The sequence below is a fragment of the Erpetoichthys calabaricus genome, chromosome 6 (assembly GCF_900747795.2).
Source record: "Erpetoichthys calabaricus chromosome 6, fErpCal1.3, whole genome shotgun sequence".
NCBI lineage: Eukaryota > Metazoa > Chordata > Cladistia > Polypteriformes > Polypteridae > Erpetoichthys > Erpetoichthys calabaricus.
The window spans coordinates 126,857,525-126,877,483 of record NC_041399.2 but is presented as its reverse complement, the minus strand read 5'-3'; the positions used below and the strand labels follow the sequence as shown (position 1 = coordinate 126,877,483).

Here is a 19,959-nt window from a genome sequence, read left to right as displayed (position 1 = left end):
GTCCAGTTTGTTTGCCAGCGACCTCACATTTGAGGAGAAAATGCTTGGAAGCGGTGGTTTGTGTGGCTGCTTCCTTAGCCTCACTAGCACGCCGCCTCGGCACCCCCTCTTTTGTTTACGTTCTTTGCGCCGCCGCCGGCTCCTTGAAGCTGGGATTGTAATCCACGGAGAGCCCGGTGTTCGTGCGATGTCGTCCGGAATGTTGTGGACACGGAGAAACTCGGAGGTCGAGCAACTCTCGCTCCGTAAACCGATAGATAAAATATCCTGCTGGCTATACGTGTATTTATCCAGGCAGGGTGGAAAAAACACAATCTGAGTCGGAGAGCACACAGCCGCAGCGTCTAAGCGCGCCGCCATTGGATGGGGTAATATACACACATATATATATATATATACAGTGGAACCTCGAGATACGATCACCTCTGTATACGAGAAATTCAAGATAAGAGGAAAGTATGAGCGAAAAATTTGGATCTAAATACGAGCATTGGTTCACGTAACAAGCCACGAGCCAGGCTGTGGGTATGCGTGACGCGTTTCCCGATTCGCCTCGACTCGGGGATTTACCCAAGCTGACGCTGCCCGCATTTAATGTGAAAATAATTATTCCAAGCTGACGCTGCCCGTATTTAATGTGAAAATAATTATTCCAAGCTGACGCTGCCCGCATTTAATGTGAAAATAATTATTCCAAGCTGACGCTGCCCACATTTAACGTGAAAATAATTATTCCACGATGCCTCTCAAGAAGATTGTTGCCTCAAAGAAAAAAAAGGAAGCCATGGCCGTTGAAATTAAGAAAGAAATCATAGATAAACATGAGCGTGGTGTAAGAGTGACAGAACTGGCAAAGACTTACGGCCGTTCGACATCGACGATCTGCACTATTCTGAAGAAGAAGGAACAAATTAAGAAACTTAATGTGGCCAAAGGAGTTACCGTGACTTCCAAGCACCGTCCAAATCTCGTAGAAGATGTTGAGAAGCTGTTGTTGGTATGGATTAACGAGAAGCAGTTAAAAGGCGATTCGGTGTCAGAAGCTATCATTTGCGCTAAGGCTAAGACGCTGTACTTGGACCTTCTCCGAAAAACACCAGGTACGTCGGCTGAAGATGAGGAGGCATTTAAGGCAAGCCATGGATGGTTTGCAAAATTTAAAAAGAGAACCGGTATTCACAGTGTTGTGCGACATGGGGAGGCTGCCAGCTCTGATACAGCTGCTGCTGATAAATTTGGGCAAGAGTTCCAACAATTTATTACTAGTGAGGGGTTTATTCCCCAGCAAGTGTTTAATTGTGATGAAACAGGTCTTTTTTGGAAGAAAATGCCTAAGAGGACCTACATCACGCAAGAGGAGAAATCTTTGCCTGGCCACAAGCCAATGAAAGATAGGCTTACCCTCTTGTTCTGCGCCAACGCAAGTGGAGACTGTAAAATCAAGCCGTTGCTCGTCTACCACTCAGAAAATCCACGAGTTTTCAAGAGGGGGAAGGTGCAGAAAAAACAACTGAATGTGATGTGGCGGGCCAACAGCAAAGCCTGGGTAACACGGCAATTTTTCATTGAGTGGGTCAATGAAGTTTTTGGCCCCTCAGTGAAGAAATATCTTCACGAAAATAAGTTGCCACTCAAGGTTTTGCTCATCCTGGATAATGCTACTGCACATCCTCCAGGGCTTGAAGATGATTTGCTGGAGGAATTTCAGTTCATCAAAGTCAAGTTTCTTCCTCCCAACACCACTCCACTTCTCCAGCCCATGGACCAGCAAGTAATTTCCAACTTTAAAAAGCTGTACACGAAGGCCTTGTTTCAAAGGTGTTTTGAAGTGACCGAAAATACAAGCCTGACCCTCAGAGAATTTTGGAAGGATCACTTCAACATCTTAAATTGTTTAAACCTTATTGATAAGGCCTGGGAAGAAGTCTCAGTGAGGACCCTGAATTCGGCATGGAAAAAACTGTGGCCTCAGAGTGTTCCTGACTTAGGTTTCGATCCTCAACCTGTGGACAAAACAGTGCAGCTAGTCGAAGAAATTGTATCTCTGGGGAAAAGTATGGGTCTGGATGTGGATGGTGCTGATCTGGATGAGTTAGTGGAGGAGCATAGTGAAGAACTTACGACGGATGAACTTAAGGAACTTCACAAGGAGCAGCAGCAAGAGGTGGTAGAAGAGCTTTCGTTAGTGGAGGAGGGAGCAGGGGATGAGACCCTCTCTTCCAGTAAGATTAAAGAAGTGTTAGCAAAGTGGGAAGAAGTAAAAACTTTCTTTGAAGAAAATCACCCTAATAAAGCAGTGTGTGGGCGCACCATGAACTTGTGTAATGACAATGTAGTGTCGCATTTTAGGGGCATCTTAAAAAGAAGACAGAAGCAAGTGTCATTAGGTAAGTTTTTGGTAAAGCAACCTGCAACTAAAAGAAAGTCAAGTGATTCTGACCCAGAACCTGCTTCCAGTGGGGTAAAATTCCCAAGAAGAGAGAGCCTTCCTGAATCAGAGGGGGACTCTCCTTCCCCACAGTAACCCGTTTTATTTACCAGTGTTATTTATTAAAGGTAAACTTTAATTAAAGGTAAACTACAGTATATATTTTTTATCAGTTATTTGTTCATGTTCATATTTTTGGGGGTGCGGAACGGATTAACTGGATTTCCATTATTTTCAATGGGGAAGTTTTGTTCTAGATACAAGAAATTCACTATACAAGCTCAGTGCTGGAACGAATTAAACTCGTATCTAGAGCTTCCACTGTATATATATATACACACACACACACATTATATATATATATATATATATATATATATATATATATATATCTATACTAATAAAAGGCAAAGCCCTCACTGACTCACTGATTGACTGACTGACTGACTGACTGACTGACTGACTCATCACTAATTCTGCAACTTCCCGCGTAGGTGGAAGGCTGAAATTTGGCAGGCAAATTCCTTACAGCTTACTTACAAAAGTTAGGCAGGTTTCATTTCGAAATTCAATGCGTAATGGTCATAACTGGAACCTCTTTTTTCACAATATACTGTAATGGACGGCATCTCGATGGCCGTGGGAGGAGGAGTTGAGTGTCACGTCATCACGCCTCCCACGTAATCACGTGAAAAGACTGTGAATGCAGTAGGGACAAATGAAGGAGGAGCCGCAAACAGCAAAGAACAAAAAATTCATTAAACAATTGAGAAGGGAGCGAGTGAAGCATACAAGCATGTTCATAAGGGAAACAAAGCACGGTGTAAAACGTAAGTTTAAATTAAGTTTACAGAAACGCTCCCGCTGCGGATTGCAATAACGTGAAAAGACTGTGAATGCAGTAGGGACAAATGAAGGAGGAGCCGCAAACAGCGAAGAACAAAAAATTCATTAAACAATTGAGAAGGGAGCGAGTGAAGCATACAAGCATGTTCATAAGGGAAACAAAGCACAGTGTAAAACGTAAGTTTAAATTAAGTTTATAGAAACGCTCCCGCTGCGGATTGCAATAACATATTCGCGAGATAAAAGTTTAATGAGAAGACATGAGGTATAAACGAACCACACGCCGTAGCGCAACGTTAGGGGCAACAGTTTCAACCATTCTATGATCTGCCTCTCGCAACTGAAAGACGGCACATGGCGGATGTTAGCCGACTTGCTGACAGCAATGTTAGGGGCTTCAACTCTGGCGCTGACGATATTCGATTCTCGAGAGGGGATGCAGTGAGTGTGTATGCCTGATGAGCCCAGAATTAAGGAGAAACACGTGTCGCATACTCTTTGCATTATTTGAAAGTAAACTATTAAAACCATTCTATGATCAGCTTCTGGGAACAGAAAGAGGGCACGTGGCGGATGTAAGGCGACTTCCTGATCAACCACAAGCGTAACCTGGCAGGTAACCATCCATACAGTCAGATTGTGATTCAGAAAACGAATGCCATGAATTTAATTACCACGATCTACATACTGTCAAATAAACGAAACACACGCCGTAGCGGGACAGCTGTGAAAAGCGAGGTTCACAAAAAAACAGATCCTTAACAAATTGTTATTGGTATATTTTCGATCCGTTTAAAAAGGTTTTACTTTCTTCTTAAAAAATTAAAAGCAGTACTTCGCCGCAATGAAGCGCGAGAATTTGGCTATATATATCTGCTTCTCACAATTAAAAGTGGGCACGTGGCTGATTTTAGACGACTTCATGACCAAACATAAGTGTTACCTGCCAGGTAGGGTTACCACTTTTAATACAAAAAAATAAGGGACGCATACTGCAGCGGGTGCCACATCCCAGTGCCAAGACTTTGCAGACTCTACTTAAAAGACCCGCCCTCCTCACTGGACAGTTAAAAAGACCAATCAAACTAACGATGGCATCAAGTATTACCCAATCAAAAGTAGGAAAGGAGGCATCTTCATAAAATGCGTGTGGGATGATTTGCATGAGACGCTGCTTTAAAAAAAATGATAAAAAAAATACGGGACAAATTCCGTCCCGTATTGATTCAAAACGGGACGCGCAATTTCATTCTCAAATACGGGACGATTCCGTATTTTAAAGGACGGGTAGCAACCCTACAGTGCCAGGTAACCACCCATACAATCGGATTGTGATTCAGACTAGGAATGCAATGAATGTAATTACCCCGATCTACATACAAGGCAAAAGTCTTGCAACATTCAAAGATGATGGTTTGGGATAAGTACACCATAGAACATAAAAGAGCTTATGAAGCCTTGAACCGAAAAAAGCAAGATCTCAGAGATCGTAAAAAAAAAAAAAAATAGGAGGTAATGTCGTTTTACTCGCTGTAGATTTTAGTCAAACATTACCAGTTATTTCACGAGGGAGACCAGCAGATGAACTCAATGCGTGTTTAAAATCCATGCTTCTCCCACGCTCGGTTATATGTCGCATGTTCTCGGGTAGGTGCACCAAAAAATGTATACATTTAAGCATGTAATGAGCAAACAAAAAATGAGTTATACCCGAAGGCACTGCAGTAGTACTTAATGTAACTTTACTTCTTAAATGTTAATGTTTTACTGTTTAATAATTTATACGCTTCTTATATGTTGTTCAAATTCTTTTATCAAAATACCAGTGACAGCGCAATGCACGATAACGTGGAGTGAATACACCATACGCATCCGCCCACGGCCGCCCTGGTGTGCGCAGATAGGAGTTGATTCTACAATAAAATAAAATAAAATAAAGATAAAAACCCAGGATTTTTTCCTGCCTTGTGCCCTGTGTTGGCTGGGATTGGCTCCAGCAGACCCCCGTGACCCTGTGTTCGGATTCAGCGGGTTGGAAAATGGATGGATGGATGGATAAAAAGAGTAATACAATCATCACCCATAAAGCGGATAGTAGACGTGACGTTCTATATGTGTACCAGATTTCAAGTCAATAGGTGAAACGGTTTGCGAGCTACAGGTGATTTAAAATCCTGGACAGACAAACGAATAGCCACGGTAGCACATTACAGAAGAAGATTTTACTGTTTAATAATTTATATTTATATGAAATGTGCTTCTTATATATTACTTCATATTCTCATATGATAATGATGTTAATGTTGTTTATATTGATTTCTATGTTATTGAAACTGCATGTATGTGTGTATATGTATGTATATATATATACTAGCAAAATACCCGCGCTTCGCAGCGGAGAAGTAGTGTGTTAAAGAGGTTATGAAAAAGTAAAGGAAACATTTTATAAATAACGTAACATGATTGTCAATGTAATTGTCATATATATATACATATACACATACACATATATTATAACACACTACTTCTCCGCTGCGAAGCGCGGGTATTTTGCTATATATATATATATATATATATATATATATATATATATATATATATTCTCTTCCATTCATATACAGATATATATTATATATATACACACACATATATATATATATATATATATACACATACAGATATATATATATATATCTGTATGTGTATATATATATATATATATATATATATATATATATATATGTGTGTATATATATGTATATATATATATATATATATATATATATATGTGTGTGTGTGTGTATATATTATATATATATATATATGAAAGGACGCACTATCTTTGATATATGCACATACTAAATCGACAGGACACACATTCAACTGGGACAACGTAAAAGTAAAATTTAAGGCCAGTACAAAAAGCGCCAGAGAGTTGGCCGAGTCTTGGCTATCAGATGAAAATGCCATGAACAGACACTTGGACATAAACCCAGCATATGCCAACTTAAGAAGGACATATGCACTTTAATTAAACGATACACCCCCCCCACCCTTTGATCATACTGACTTAGTCACCTCCACCCACCCCCCACTGAATGTGTTGCTATATATTGCCTTTGATTCTTGTAAGTCTAAGCATTATCCTCTGATGAAGACCCCTGACAGGGGTTGAAAGCTCAGGAATAAAACTATTTTATGATACGTGATTCGTTTTTTCTCCCTTTGTGTATCTCCAACTGCAAATATGCAAACCGTATCACAGACCTTCTCTTCCATTCATATATATATATATATATATATATATATATATATATGTATATATGTATGTATGTATGTATGTATGTGTGTGTGTGTGTGTGTGTGTGTATGTATGTGTGTGTGTATATATATATATATATATATATATGTTGATATGTGTATATATATATATATATATATATATATATATATATATATATATATATATATATATATATATGTGGATGTGTATATGTATATATATATATGTAGATATGTATATATATGTATATGTATATATATGTTTATATGTGTGTGTGTGTATATTATATATATAAAAGACAGCAACACTCATAACAATGACAACACAATTACATTGACAATCATATTTCGTTATTTTTAAAATGTTTCCTTTTCTTTTTCATAACCTCTTTAACACACTACTTCTCCGCTGCGAAGCGCGGGTATTTTGCTATTTATCTATATATATAAAGGAGAGTTGGGATCGGAGAGACTGTGTTTGTGTGTTTGTGGAGGGATGGAGAGTTAAGGCGGGTGTTGGAGTCACGTGATCATCTCCCCTCCCATTCACCTCATTTCATTCACTTCATTTCGCTTCAAGCTGAGCTCCGCAGCTGGCGCGGTCTTGCTGTTCTTGATTTCCTTTTCACATGGCTAAGTATACGTTGCATGCTCAAGAGTAAGCTCAGCGCACAACTTGGTCATATTACAACCGGAGGGGCGAACTGACAACATGGTATTCAAAGAGATCCTTAACAAATAATTATTGGTATAATTTCCCTCAGTTTATTATTTAAAATTTTAAAGCAGTACTTCGCCGGTGCGAAGCGCGGGTATTTTGATAAATATATATATATATATATATATATATATATATATATATATGAATGGAAGAGAAGGTCTGTGATACGGTTTGCATATTTGCAGTTGGAGATCCACAAAGGGAGAAAAAACGAATCACGTATCATAAAATAGATTTATTCCTGAGCTTTCAACCCCTATCAGGGGTCTTCATCAGAGGATAATGCTTAGACTTATAAGAATCAAAGGCAATATATAGCAGCACATTCAGGGGGTGGTGGGTGGAGGTGACTAAGTCCGTATGATCAAAAAAAAGGGGGGGGGGGGGTTTATCGTTAAATTAAAGCGCATATGTCCTTCTTAAGTTGGCATATGCTGGGTTTATGTCCAAGTGTCTGTTCATGGCATTTTCATCTGATAGCCAAGACTCGGCCAACTCTCTGGCGCTTTTTCTACTGGCCTTACATTTTACTTTCACGTTGTCCCAGTTGAATGTGTGTCCTGTCGATTTAGTATGTGCATATATCAAAGATAGTGCGTCCTTTCTTCTGACAGCGTTGCGATGTTCCTGTACACGTGTTGAAATTCTTTTTGACGTTTGTCCTATGTATACAGCTGAGCAAGAATTGCATGGAATACTATAAACTGCGTTTCGTGTTTCGGCTGTCGATTTCTTGTTTTTAGCATTAAACAGGACCATTTTAAACCAAGGGAAAATGTATCAATAATTATTTGTTAAGGATCTCTTTGTATAGCACGTTGTCAGTTCGCCCCTCTGCTTGTAATATGACCAAGCTGTGTGGTAGCTTACTGTTGAGCATGCAACGTACAGTTGGCCATGTGAAAAGCAGTCCTGCCTCAAATCAATGCCAACCTTTTGTAGGGTCTGTCCCTGAGACTTATTGATTGTCATTGCGAAACAGAGCCTTAGTGGAAATTGTAGGCGTTTGAATTGAAATGGGAGATCAGAGGGTGTAACGGGGATGCGAGGAATAAAAACTCTCTCCCCTGAGCCACCGCCAGTAAAAATAGTTGCCTCAATGAGGTTGTTTTGCAGACACGTGACCTGAAGTCTCGTGCCGTCACAAAGTTTCAGTGGCTGTACGCAAATCCACAATCGGTTTCATATTCTGTTCGTACCTTATCAATTGTGTTATTTGTTCTTTGAACAGGTTTGATTCATCGAAGTGATCACTCCTGCTGCGTTCAGTCACTTCACGTGATCCGCTCTCTTGTGTGATGTTGCGATGTCCACGGGTTTATTAAATGTTAGCTAAGACCCGGCAGTTAAAAGTGTCTTCTCATTAAACTTGAATCTCGCGAATATGGCATTGCAAACGGCAGCGGGTCAGTTCACGTGCTTACGTGGGAGGCGTGATGACGCGATATATTTTGATATATATCAAAATACCCGCGCTTCGCAGCGGCGAAGTACTGCTTTAAAAATTTTATTAAGAAGAAAAGTAAACCTTTTTAAACTGAGGAAAATGAACCGGTTGTAATATGACCAAGCTGTGTGCTGAGTTTACTCTTGAGCATGAAATCTAACGTGGTTTGTGCCCTTCAGAATGAAAACAGTTTGCATTTACCTCTTGAATAAAAGGCGAGCTTTTAAGCCTGAGAAATCACCCCGTAAATGCACGTTTAATTGCACGTGTTAATATGTATGCTTACACAGTATTAAAAGACACTCAAAAATTAACGTCATTTACCTTCGTTCCCACGTTTGACTTGTGCTGTAAATCTCTTCCTTGTTTTTAGTTCACGTGATTACGTAGGAGGCGTGATGACGCGATACGTGACTCCGCCTCCTCCATGAGAGTATATGGACAAAAAACAGGTTCCAGATATGACCATTACACGTAGAATATCGAAATGAAACCTGCCCAATTTTTGTAAGTAAGCTGTAAGGAATGAGCCTGCCAAATTTCAGCCTTCTACCTACACGGGAAGTTGGAGAATTAGTGATGAGTCAGTCAGTGAGGGCTTTGCCTTTTATTAGTATAGATATATACATACATATACATACATACATATACATATATACACATACATATATATACATATATATATATATATATACATATATATACATACATATATATATATATATATATATATATATACATATATATACATACATATATATATATTATATATATATATATATATATACATACACATACACACACAGTGGAACCTCGGTTCACGAACGTCTCAGTACACATACAAAACGGTTTACGACCAAAAAGTTCGACAAACTTTTGCCTCGGTTCACGACCACACACTCGGTATACGAACAAGCCAGTTTCCCTTTCGATTTGTACATGTTCAGTCTCTCCCTGTGCATTTCCTGTGCCGCGAGCAAGAGAGAGAGCGTGCAACACACACACACAGGCAGCGCGAGAGAGCTGCGCGCACACACATAGGCAGCACCACAGAGAGACAGACGCGCACACACAAAGGCAGCGTGAGAGAGAGACAGACGCACACACACAGGCAGCATGAGCGAGCGAGAGGGAGGGCTGGACTCAAAGTAGGAAGGCAGTTAAAGAATGCACTGGGCTTGATTTTGTTTTTACTTCTGTTTACAGCGATCGGTTCATAGCGTGCATTGTTGCAATGTTACTTTTCTTGGTGGTTTATTAAATTATAGATTTTTTCAAATGTTCATTTTTTTCACTGTGTTTAAAACTCGTTATAAAAAAGTGTTTTTAGCCAGTGGTTGGTAGCGCTATAGCGCAAACTATTGCAGTGTTAGTTTTCTCTGTTGTTAAAGGTTTTCTCAGTGTTATTCAATGTTTTTACATTTAGTTTACTATTACGCTGTGCATTCTATGGTTTAAATAACTATATTTGTGCTTAAAAACTTAAAAAATATATATATTTACATACAGTTCGTATGGTCTGGAACAGATTAATTGTATTTACATACAATCCTATGGGGGGAAATTGCTTTGGTTCACAACCAAATCAGTTTACAAACAAACAGAGTTTTGGAATGAATTATGGTCGTGAACCGAGGTTCCACTGTATGTAAAATCCACTATCTGTGTCTGTATGTCTGTCCACTTTTCATGAGAGAACTACTTAACAGATTTAGATAAGAGTTTTTTCTATAATTTGCTTGAACATTCCAGTTGATTTTGCGACTTCTCTCATTGTGTTATGTATCATAGTTCGCTTGCAGTACCGATTTATTTGTGCAAATCCGGGAGACACGCAGCGGGCCCTTCCTCACTCACGCTCCAGCCTTGGGGTGTGTACCTTACCTCCACTTAGCTAGTGAATGAGAGAACTACTTCACGGATTTAGATTGTGTTTTTTTTCTATAATTTATTTGAATATTGTGGTTAATTTTGAGACTTCTCTCATCATGCTAAGAATCATGGTTCACTTGCAGGATCGATATATTCGTGCTAATCTGAGACAGAGGCTGCGGGCCGAGGGGAGGGGGAAGTGAGACGTCAGGAGTGGGGACCCAGGCAGGGCCCTCCTCAATGTTCTTTTTTACTAATATGCGGGCGGAGCCGCGGGACACAGTTAGTACTGTATAAGAAAGGGAAACAGACGAGGGAATGAGACAGACAAACTTATGAGGCAACGGAACCATGTCACTAGTTTAAATGTTGAAATTAAAATAATTAGTCAGCTATACAGTAAAGGATATGACAATTTTTAAGGTGTTGTGGTGAGACAGAATGGTGGGGGTAGTGTATTTATATGTATAGTGCTATGGGAGTGTTTTATGCAGAATGTAGTTTCAGTAGTCATATAAAATTGATCAGTGCCTTAAGACCTCTGAATGACTAGATTTAATGAGTCCTTTTGTAATAGACCAAATGACCAACTGCAGTTTGCCTGTCGGAAAAAGATTGGAGTGGAGGTTGAAATTATCTGTCTGCTCCATAAAAGCTTATTCTCACCTAGACAAAGCTGGCAGCACTGCGAGGATTATGCTTTTTGATTTCTCTAGTGCTTTCAATACCATCCAGCTCAGAGATCTGAAGGTGGATGAACCTATGGATGTCCTGGACTCCCTTTTGGGTAGATTGCAGTTTGTGAGACTTGTATGACTCAGGCGCCGCCGCGAGTGGCAGCCTTTCCAGCAGCTCCGTGTACGACTTTATATTTCTACCATTTTCTCTATTTCTCTGATCACTCCTACCACTTTCTTTTCTGTGGACCCGTTCTCTGGACACTTTTTACTACAGGTAGTCCCCGGGCTACGTACAAGATAGAGACTGTAAGGTTTATACTTAAGTTGAATTTGTATGCAAGTCGGAACAGGTACATTATTTTAATAAATGCTATTGTTGACCGACTGTAACCAAGTGCTCTGCCAATGAATGATGGGAGTTTCACCTCTCTCTGACCTTTTTATTATTTCTACTTTATTTTCAATGGTGATGGTTTTTCTCTTTACTGTATCACCAGCACTTGCCTCACATTTGTGTTTCAGAGACATTCTTGAAGGGTGAAGACAAAAGGTTAAGATGAGCTCTTCTGCACAGTATTGTACAGCTACAGTGCATCCGGAAAGTATTCACAGCACATCACTTTTTGTTATGTTACAGCCTTATTCCAAAATAAATTCATTTTTTCCTCAGAATTCTAGACACAACACCCCATAATGACAACGTAAAATAAGTTTGAGATTTTTGCAAATTTAATATAAGTATTCACAGCCTTTGCCATGAAGCGCAAAATTGAGCTCAGGTGCATCCTGTTTTCCCTGATCATCCTTCAGATATTTCTGCAGCTTCATTGGAGTCCACCTGTGGTAAATTCAGTTGATTGGACAGGATTTGGAAAGGCACACACCTGTCTATATAAGGTCCCACAGTTGACAGCTCATGTCAGAGTACAAACCAAGCATGAAGTCAAAGGAATTGTCTCGAGGCACAAATCTGGGGAAGGTTACAGAAAAATTTCTGCTGCTTTGAAGGTCCCAATGAACATAGTGGCCTCCATCATCCGTAAGTGGAAGAAGTTCGAAACCACCAGGATTCTTCCTAGAGCTGGCCGGCTACCTAAACTGAGCGATCGGGGGAGAAGGGCCTTCGTCAGGGAGGTGACCAAGAAACCGATGGTCACTCTGTCAGAGCTCCAGAGGTCCTCTGTGGAGAGAGGAGAACCTTCCAGAAGGATAACCATCTCTGCAGCAATCCACCAATCAGGCCTGTATGGTAGAGTGGCCAGACGGAAGCCACTCCTTAGTAAAAGGCACATGGCAGCCCGCCTGGAGTTTGCCAAAAGACACCTGAAGGACTCTCGGACCATAAGAAAGAAAATTATTTGGTCTGATGAGACAAAGATTGGACTCTTTGGTGTGAATGCCAGGCATCACGTTTGGAGGAAACCAGGCACCGCTCATCACCAGGCCAATACCATCCCTACAGTGAAGCATGGTGGTGGCAGCATCATGCTGATCAAGAACTGGGAGACTAGTCAGGATAAAGGGAAAGATGACTGCAGCAATGTACAGAGACATCCTGGATGAAAACCTGCTCCAGAGCGCTCTTGACCTCACACTGGGGCGAAGGTTCATCTTTCAGCAGGACAACGACCCTAAGCACACAGCCAAGATATCAAAGGAGTGGCTTCAGGACAACTCTGTGAATGTCCTTGAGTGGCCCAGCCAGAGCACAGACTTGAATCTGATTGAACATCTCTGGAGAGATCTTAAAATGGCTGTGCACCAACGCTTCCCATCCAACCTGATGGAGCTTGAGAGGTGCTGCAAAGAGGAATGGGCGAAACTGGCCAAGGATAGGTGTGCCAAGCTTGTGGCACCATATGCAAAAAGACTTGAGGCTGTAATTGCTGCCAAAGGTGCATCGACAAAGTATTGAGCAAAGGCTGTGAATACTTATGTACATGTGATTTCTCAGTTTTCTTATTTTTAATAAATTTGCAAAAACCTCGAGTAAACTTTTTTCACATTGTCATTATGTCAATTCTGAGGAAAAAAATGAATTTAATCCATTTTGGAATAAGGCTGTAACATAACAAAATGTGGAAGAAGTGATGCGCTGTGAATACTTTCTGGATGCACTGTATCACATCAGGCAGGCATCCCTCGTCAGCACGTCTGGTGTACTGACAAGAGACAACTTCCTGCTATGTACGTAACAGAACAAGCAGGCTTGCTATTGAGAATGAATGGGAGTAGCGAGGGGCGGTTCACTACCCACCCACCACACAGTCACCTCCACTACAGTATGCAGCCTGCAGCGTGCGTCCGCCCATCGAGAACAAACACGGTGCGGCCAAAGGCATGTAGTGAATCGCCCACCACCGCCCCCATTCAACAGGCAGCCACCCAAAGCACACTACAATGCTACCCCCCACCGCCCCGTTCACCCTCAATGGCCTCTGTTCAGCCACAACCAGGTCACCGCTTGCAGCATTACCAGCCGCCCACCGAAAATGATTTGGGGGGAACCGTGTGTAGTGGGCAGGCAGTGAAACGCCCTGCACCGCTCCATCCAGCCTGCATCCAGTCAGGAGCAGTAGCTGCTGCGGCGGCATAGTGGGCAGACAGCGAACCGCCCCATTAAGCCTCCGTCCTGCACACGAGCGAAATCTGTGGCCCCAGTGACTATGGACCACGGGTCACTGCTCACTTGCCGCCCGAGGGACACAGGGACACTACACTGCGCGAGCAGCGAAATCGCACCCCTCCAGCCACTACTTGCAGCGTCCTCCAGCCAAAGATGACAGAGCGGCAGTTAATGAGGCACATGCATCACAGCTGAGGCCTCGTTCATAAGTCGTAGGTCGGGTGTCCGTAACCTGGGGACTACCTGTACTTGGACATGGATTTTTAAACACCGAGACTCATCTATTCAGGTAGTCAACTTCAAGTGCTGAGAACAAAGGCCTGTGCCAGTGTGGCTCCTTATTTACCCGACGAGGTAAGAAGGTCGTATTGTGGCAGCAGAGCTGGCGCTAAGCTAAAGGCTAAGCGGCTAGCGAGAAATTGGCGATACAAGCCTTCTGTGCCTTCTGTGATCCTGAAAACTGTGAACTCACTACCAAACAAGACTGACGAACTGGCTGCGCTGGTGAAAAATGTGAGGACCTACAGAGAATGCAGTTTGTTGTGTTTTTGTGAAACGTGGCTAACAACTAACATCCCAGATGCTAACATGGAGCTACCCGGGTTTAGTACAGTTAGAGCGGACAGAAACGCAAATACCCGCGGGAAGCAGAAAGGAGGAGGACTCACTCTCTATGAACACAAGGTGGTGCAACCCTGGACATGTAAACATCAAAATCTCCACCTGCTGCAGGGACATCGAACTGTTGGCCGTAAGTCTGCGTCCCTATTACTTGCCCAGAGAGTTTGGATACGTCATTGTTGTTATTGTTTACATCCCTCCTCGGGCGGACGTGGAGATAGCGGGTGACATCATTCATTCCACTGTTGCTAAACTGCAAACACAGCACCCCGAGGCGCTTGTGCTAATCGCTGGAGACTTTAACCATGTGACGCTGGACAAAACATTACCTGCCTTCTCCCAGTGTGTGGATTTTAACACCCAGGAAAATAGGGCTATTGAGCTACTGTATGCAAACGTTAAAGACGCATACAGCGCCACCCCGCTGCCTGCGCTTTAGCCTCACTACAAACCAAGAGTGAGGGAGCTACCTACAACCACACGCTCATTCAGGAAGTGGTCCCCTGAAGTAGAGCAGGCTCTGAGAGACTGCTTTGGAACTACGGACTGGGATATCCTGCAGGGATCATATAGTGAGAACATTGAGGAGGTTGTTGAGTGCACTACTGACTACATCAACATCTGTATGGACATTGTAGTTCCAGTAAGAACAGTATGCTGCTATGCTAACAACAAGCCATGGATTACAAGTGACATCAAGGGCCTTTCGAACCAGAAGAAAAGGGCTTTTAAAGGCAGTGATCAACATGAGCTCAAGTGCGTGCAGAAGGAATTCTGAGTCCAGCTCAGGGCAGCGAAGGAGCAGTACAGGAGGAAGCTGGAGCAGAAGTTACAGAATAACAGCATGAAGGAAGTGTGGGATGGGATGAAGATTATCACTGGCTGCAGCTCGAAGCCGGGTGCCACCATCAAAAGAGACATGGAGAGAGCAAACCTGATGAACAACTTCTTTAACAGGTTTGACCACCCTAACCCACTCTCACGTCAGAGTACTGCACCCTCCACCCATCCTTCTGCTGATACCAGCATAGGAGAGAGTTTCCCCTCACCCATAATTACAGCAGCCCAGGTAAGAAGAGAGCTGAGAAGACTTCGTGCCAGCAAAGCAGTGGGTCCAGATGGAGTATCGCCACGACTGCTGAAGGCCTGTGCATTGGAGCTGGGGAGTCCTCTACAGCGCATCTTCAACCTGAGCCTGGAACACGGGAGAGTACCGAGGCTTTGGAAAACATCTTGCATCACCCCAGTCCCAAAGGGTATCACGTCCTAGTGAGCTGAATGACATCCAGCCTGTCGCTCTGACGTCACATGTGATGAAGACCATGGAGCGGCTGCTGCTTCACCACCTGAGGCCACAGGTCCACCACGCCCTTGACCCTCTGCAGTTCGCATACCAAGAGAAGGTGGGAGCAGAGGTTGCCATCATCTACATGCTACACCATCCCTCTCCCACTTGGACAGAGCAGTGGTGCTGTAAGAAATATGTTTTTTTGACTTCTCTAGCTCCTTCAACACCATCCAACCTCTGCTCCTTGGGGACAAGCTGACAGAGATGGGAGTAGATTCATACCTGGTGGCATGGATAGTGGACTATCTTACAGACAGACCTCTGAATGTGCGTCTCGGGAACTGCAGGTCTGACATTGTGGTCAGCAGCACAGGAGCGCCACAGGGGACTGTACTTTCTCAGGTCCTGTTCAGCCTATATACATTGGACTTCCAATACAACTCGGAATCCTCCCACGTGCAAAAGTTCACTGACACTGCTATCGTGGGCTGCATCAGGAGTGGGCAAGAGAAGGAGTATAGGAACCTAATCATCTATCTATCTAATCAAGAACTTTGTTAAATGGTGCAACTCAAACCACCAACAACTGAACACCAGCAAAACCAAGGAGCTGGTGGTGGATTTTAGGAGGACCAGGCCCATCATGGACCCCATCATCATCAGCCGTGACTGTGTGCAGAGGGTGCAGACCTATAAATACCTGGGAGTGCAGCTGGATGATAAATTGGACTGGACTGCCAATACTGATGCTCTGTGCAAGAGAGGACAGAGCCGACTATACTTCCTTAGAAGGCTGGAGTCTTTCAACATCTGCAATAAGATGCTGCAGATGTTCTATCAGATGGTTGTGGTGAGCTCCCTCTTCTACGCAGTGGTGTGCTGGTGAGGCAGCATAAAGAAGACGGATACCTCACTACTGGAGAAACTGGTGAGGAAGGCAGGCTCTATTGTAGGCAAGGAGCTGGACAGTTTGACATCCATGGCAGAGCGACTGGCGCTGAGCAGGCTCCTGTCAATCAAGGAGAATCCACTGAACAGTATCATCTCCAGACGGAGGAGCAGCTTCAGTGACAGACTGCTGTCACTGTCCTGCTCCACTGATAGACTGAGGAGATCGTTCCTCCCACACACTATGCGACTCTTCAATTCCACCCAGGGGGGTAAATGTTAACATTATACAAAGTTACTGTCTGTTATAGCTGCATTTTTATCATTCTTTAATGTAATAGTTTTTTTTTATCAGTATGCTGCTGCTGGAGTATGTATGTGAATTTCTATCTAGACTCAAGGACTTTGGTTCTGATATGGATGTAAGCAACACTGGATCACCTAAACACTATAATTATAACACCAGGTCATGCTGCTTGCAGAAATTCTCAGATGATTCTGCTTTTATGGGGGATATCAAGAAAGGAGATGAGACAAAGTATAGGAGTTTGTTTGAGAACTTTGCTTCTTGGTGCAAAGAGACATGTCTGCATTTAACTGTCAACAAAACCAAGGAACTGTTTATTAATATTCACCACATCAAAAAGCCTCTATGTCCGGTCACTATTCAGGGAGTGGATGGTGCAAGTACTCCTACAAGTACTCATGGTTCACATCAATCACAGGTTGGACTGGTCTCATAAAACTGAGGAATTATATAACAAAAGGGCAAAGCAGGAGACTACTTTCCTTTAATGTGGATAGTAACATCCTTCACATATTCCGTAACTTTCTGATGGCCTATGCAAGTGTGATGGGCTGGTAACATCACTTCAAGAGAGGACCACCAAATAAACAAGCTAATTTAAAGAGCAGACTCAGTTATGATACACACTGTGGACCCACTGGAGGTATCAGCATTAGCATTTCATGACAAACTTCTGCTGAATGATTCGTTGGATGAAAGTACTCAGTGTCAGTGTGAAGATATACAGCATTGTTCACAATGGCACTCAGTTTTGCTTTTCTACTACCTCCAGGGAGTCCAGATTGTGTCCCATAACTGAGCTTGCCCTTTCATTCAGCTTGTTTATTTAGTGGACCTCTCTTGAAGTGATGTTACCAGCCCAGTGCACCACAGCGAAGAAAATCACACTGGCCATCACAGAGTTGAAGAAGACGTGAAGGATGTCACTACCCACATTAAAGGAACGCAGTGTCCTAAGAAAAAGATCCTGCTTTGCCCTTTCTAATATAGTTGCTCAGTGTTACGAGACCAGTCCAACCTGTCATTGATGTGGACCCTCATGTATTTGTAGGAGTGAACTTCTTGCACATCCACTTCCTGAATAGTGACCGAAGATACATACTGTTTGGTGTGCTCAAAGTCAACAACCAATTTTTTTTTGTTTTGCTGATGTTAAATTGCAGACAATTCTTTCTGTATCAAGAAACAAAGTTCTCCACATGATTCCTATACTCTGTTTCATTCCCCTTTTCAATACACCCCGTAAGTACAGAATAATCTAAGAGAAATAGAAACAGGAGTGTTCCTTGTGATGCCTCAGTGTTACTCACATCCATATCAAAAACATATGTTTAATGAACATGGTAGTGAATTCTTAACACAATGAGTTACCCAATCACTGGATTACATCTCAACTAAGCATGACAGTGATGCAAATAAACAAGCTAATTATGTACTATAGACTCAATTTAGAATTGGATCAGCAGCATCCTTGTGACATACTTTCAACACCTTGCTGAGCCCATGCATGGATGACTTCAAGGTTCTCTGAGAGCAACTAAGAAAACAACTGACTATTAATTAGATGTGCCTAATAAAGTGGCTGCCAAGTTTAGAATGAATTAGAAACATGCATTTGATATTAATATATACCTTTTTAAATCCTGGGCATTTCCTAAGGGGGGTCAGATCTCGTTCCACCTTACCATCCCCCTCATCCACTGCCAGCCAAGTTTCAGCCATAAAGAACCAACATGTACTGTCTGCCAAGTCCTTGACAATCACATGGCTCAAGTACCAGCTAGGAGAATGACCACCATTGTTGTGCCAAAGCTGAATTCTCCATATTGGGCCCAAGGTATATGGAGTGCTAGATTAAAATAAGCAATGTTAATGTTATTTGTGTGATGAGAAAAAGGTGAAATAAAATAAACAGTAATGAATTTGTCATTATTTTTGCCCATTTGGGTAAGAGAGAAACTCTTTACATTTTATATTAATTAAAACTACAAATTGTCTGGAATCAACCTCACACCCAAAAGCACTGTTTTTGATTATCTCTGACACTTTCTAGATGCAATTAAAATTTAAAAGTGTCAACTAGGTGAAGATTTATGGAAAGTAGTTTTTAAAGGAACAATAGGGAAAGACAGTGCAGGAACACTGAAAATTAACTTTCTCCATTCTTCCTCCACAGTTGCAACAACTAGGAAGCATTCCTGTGGGCTCGCATCCAGGATCCCAGCAACTCTACATCTTTTGGTCTTCAAAATGGTATAAACATCCCCAGTATTGACCAGAGAGTGACAGGGGCACACCATTGTGACTACAACATGAGCTCTCAATGATTAGTTTTGTTTCACCTATTGCCACCTGACAGCATGAAATGGAGTTTTGCCCATTTTATAGTCTCCCAAACCTTATGATTTTGTATTGTTTAATTACACAGGACACTGCATTTACTGAAAAAGAATAGGTAATGTGAACAAAAAGTACACAACTGTAAAGCATGCTTTAGCGGGATAGTCTCACAATAACCAGTAACAATTAAAATTGAATAAAATTAAAACCTCATGATAAATATATCTCTTGAGTTTCTTTCAAACAAGGTCTTCTGTGGACAGTGCAGCTCTCTGGTCTCGGAGACACCATCTTCACCATGCAACACAATATAGATCTAAAAATAAGTTATTGTAAAATGGTGTTAACGTTGTGAATCAACACAAAATAATAGTCACTTCCACCACTGTCCTCCTTGTCTATATTCCACAGTACTTTAACTGGTTTCCCTGATCTTTTCTAAACATACACTGCTTTAAACTGGACAATGTCACAATGAACACAGCAGTCCAAATAATCTTCTTGATTGGCTTATTGATAGTTTCACAGTAGTTAACATTTCTGCCCTCTAATTCAAATCTCCTTTGACCAAACTCTTATCTGTGCAGTATAAATTGTGGAAAATTATATAGTC

The 19,959-nt window shown here is 42.0% G+C and overlaps 1 protein-coding gene across 1 annotated transcript in view; it reads right to left on the bottom strand.

The window, feature by feature from the left end:
* The window catches only part of LOC114643494 (polycystic kidney disease protein 1-like 1), a 246,384-nt gene that overhangs the window by 199,095 nt on the left and 27,330 nt on the right, over positions 1-19,959 (bottom strand). Inside the window, exons 9-10 of the mRNA XM_051928890.1 lie at positions 19,556-19,662; positions 18,639-18,855 (exon numbers count right to left, since the gene is read on the bottom strand). Of these exons, the coding sequence (XP_051784850.1) occupies positions 18,639-18,855; positions 19,556-19,662 (324 nt within the window). The remainder of the gene's footprint in view (positions 1-18,638; positions 18,856-19,555; positions 19,663-19,959) is intronic.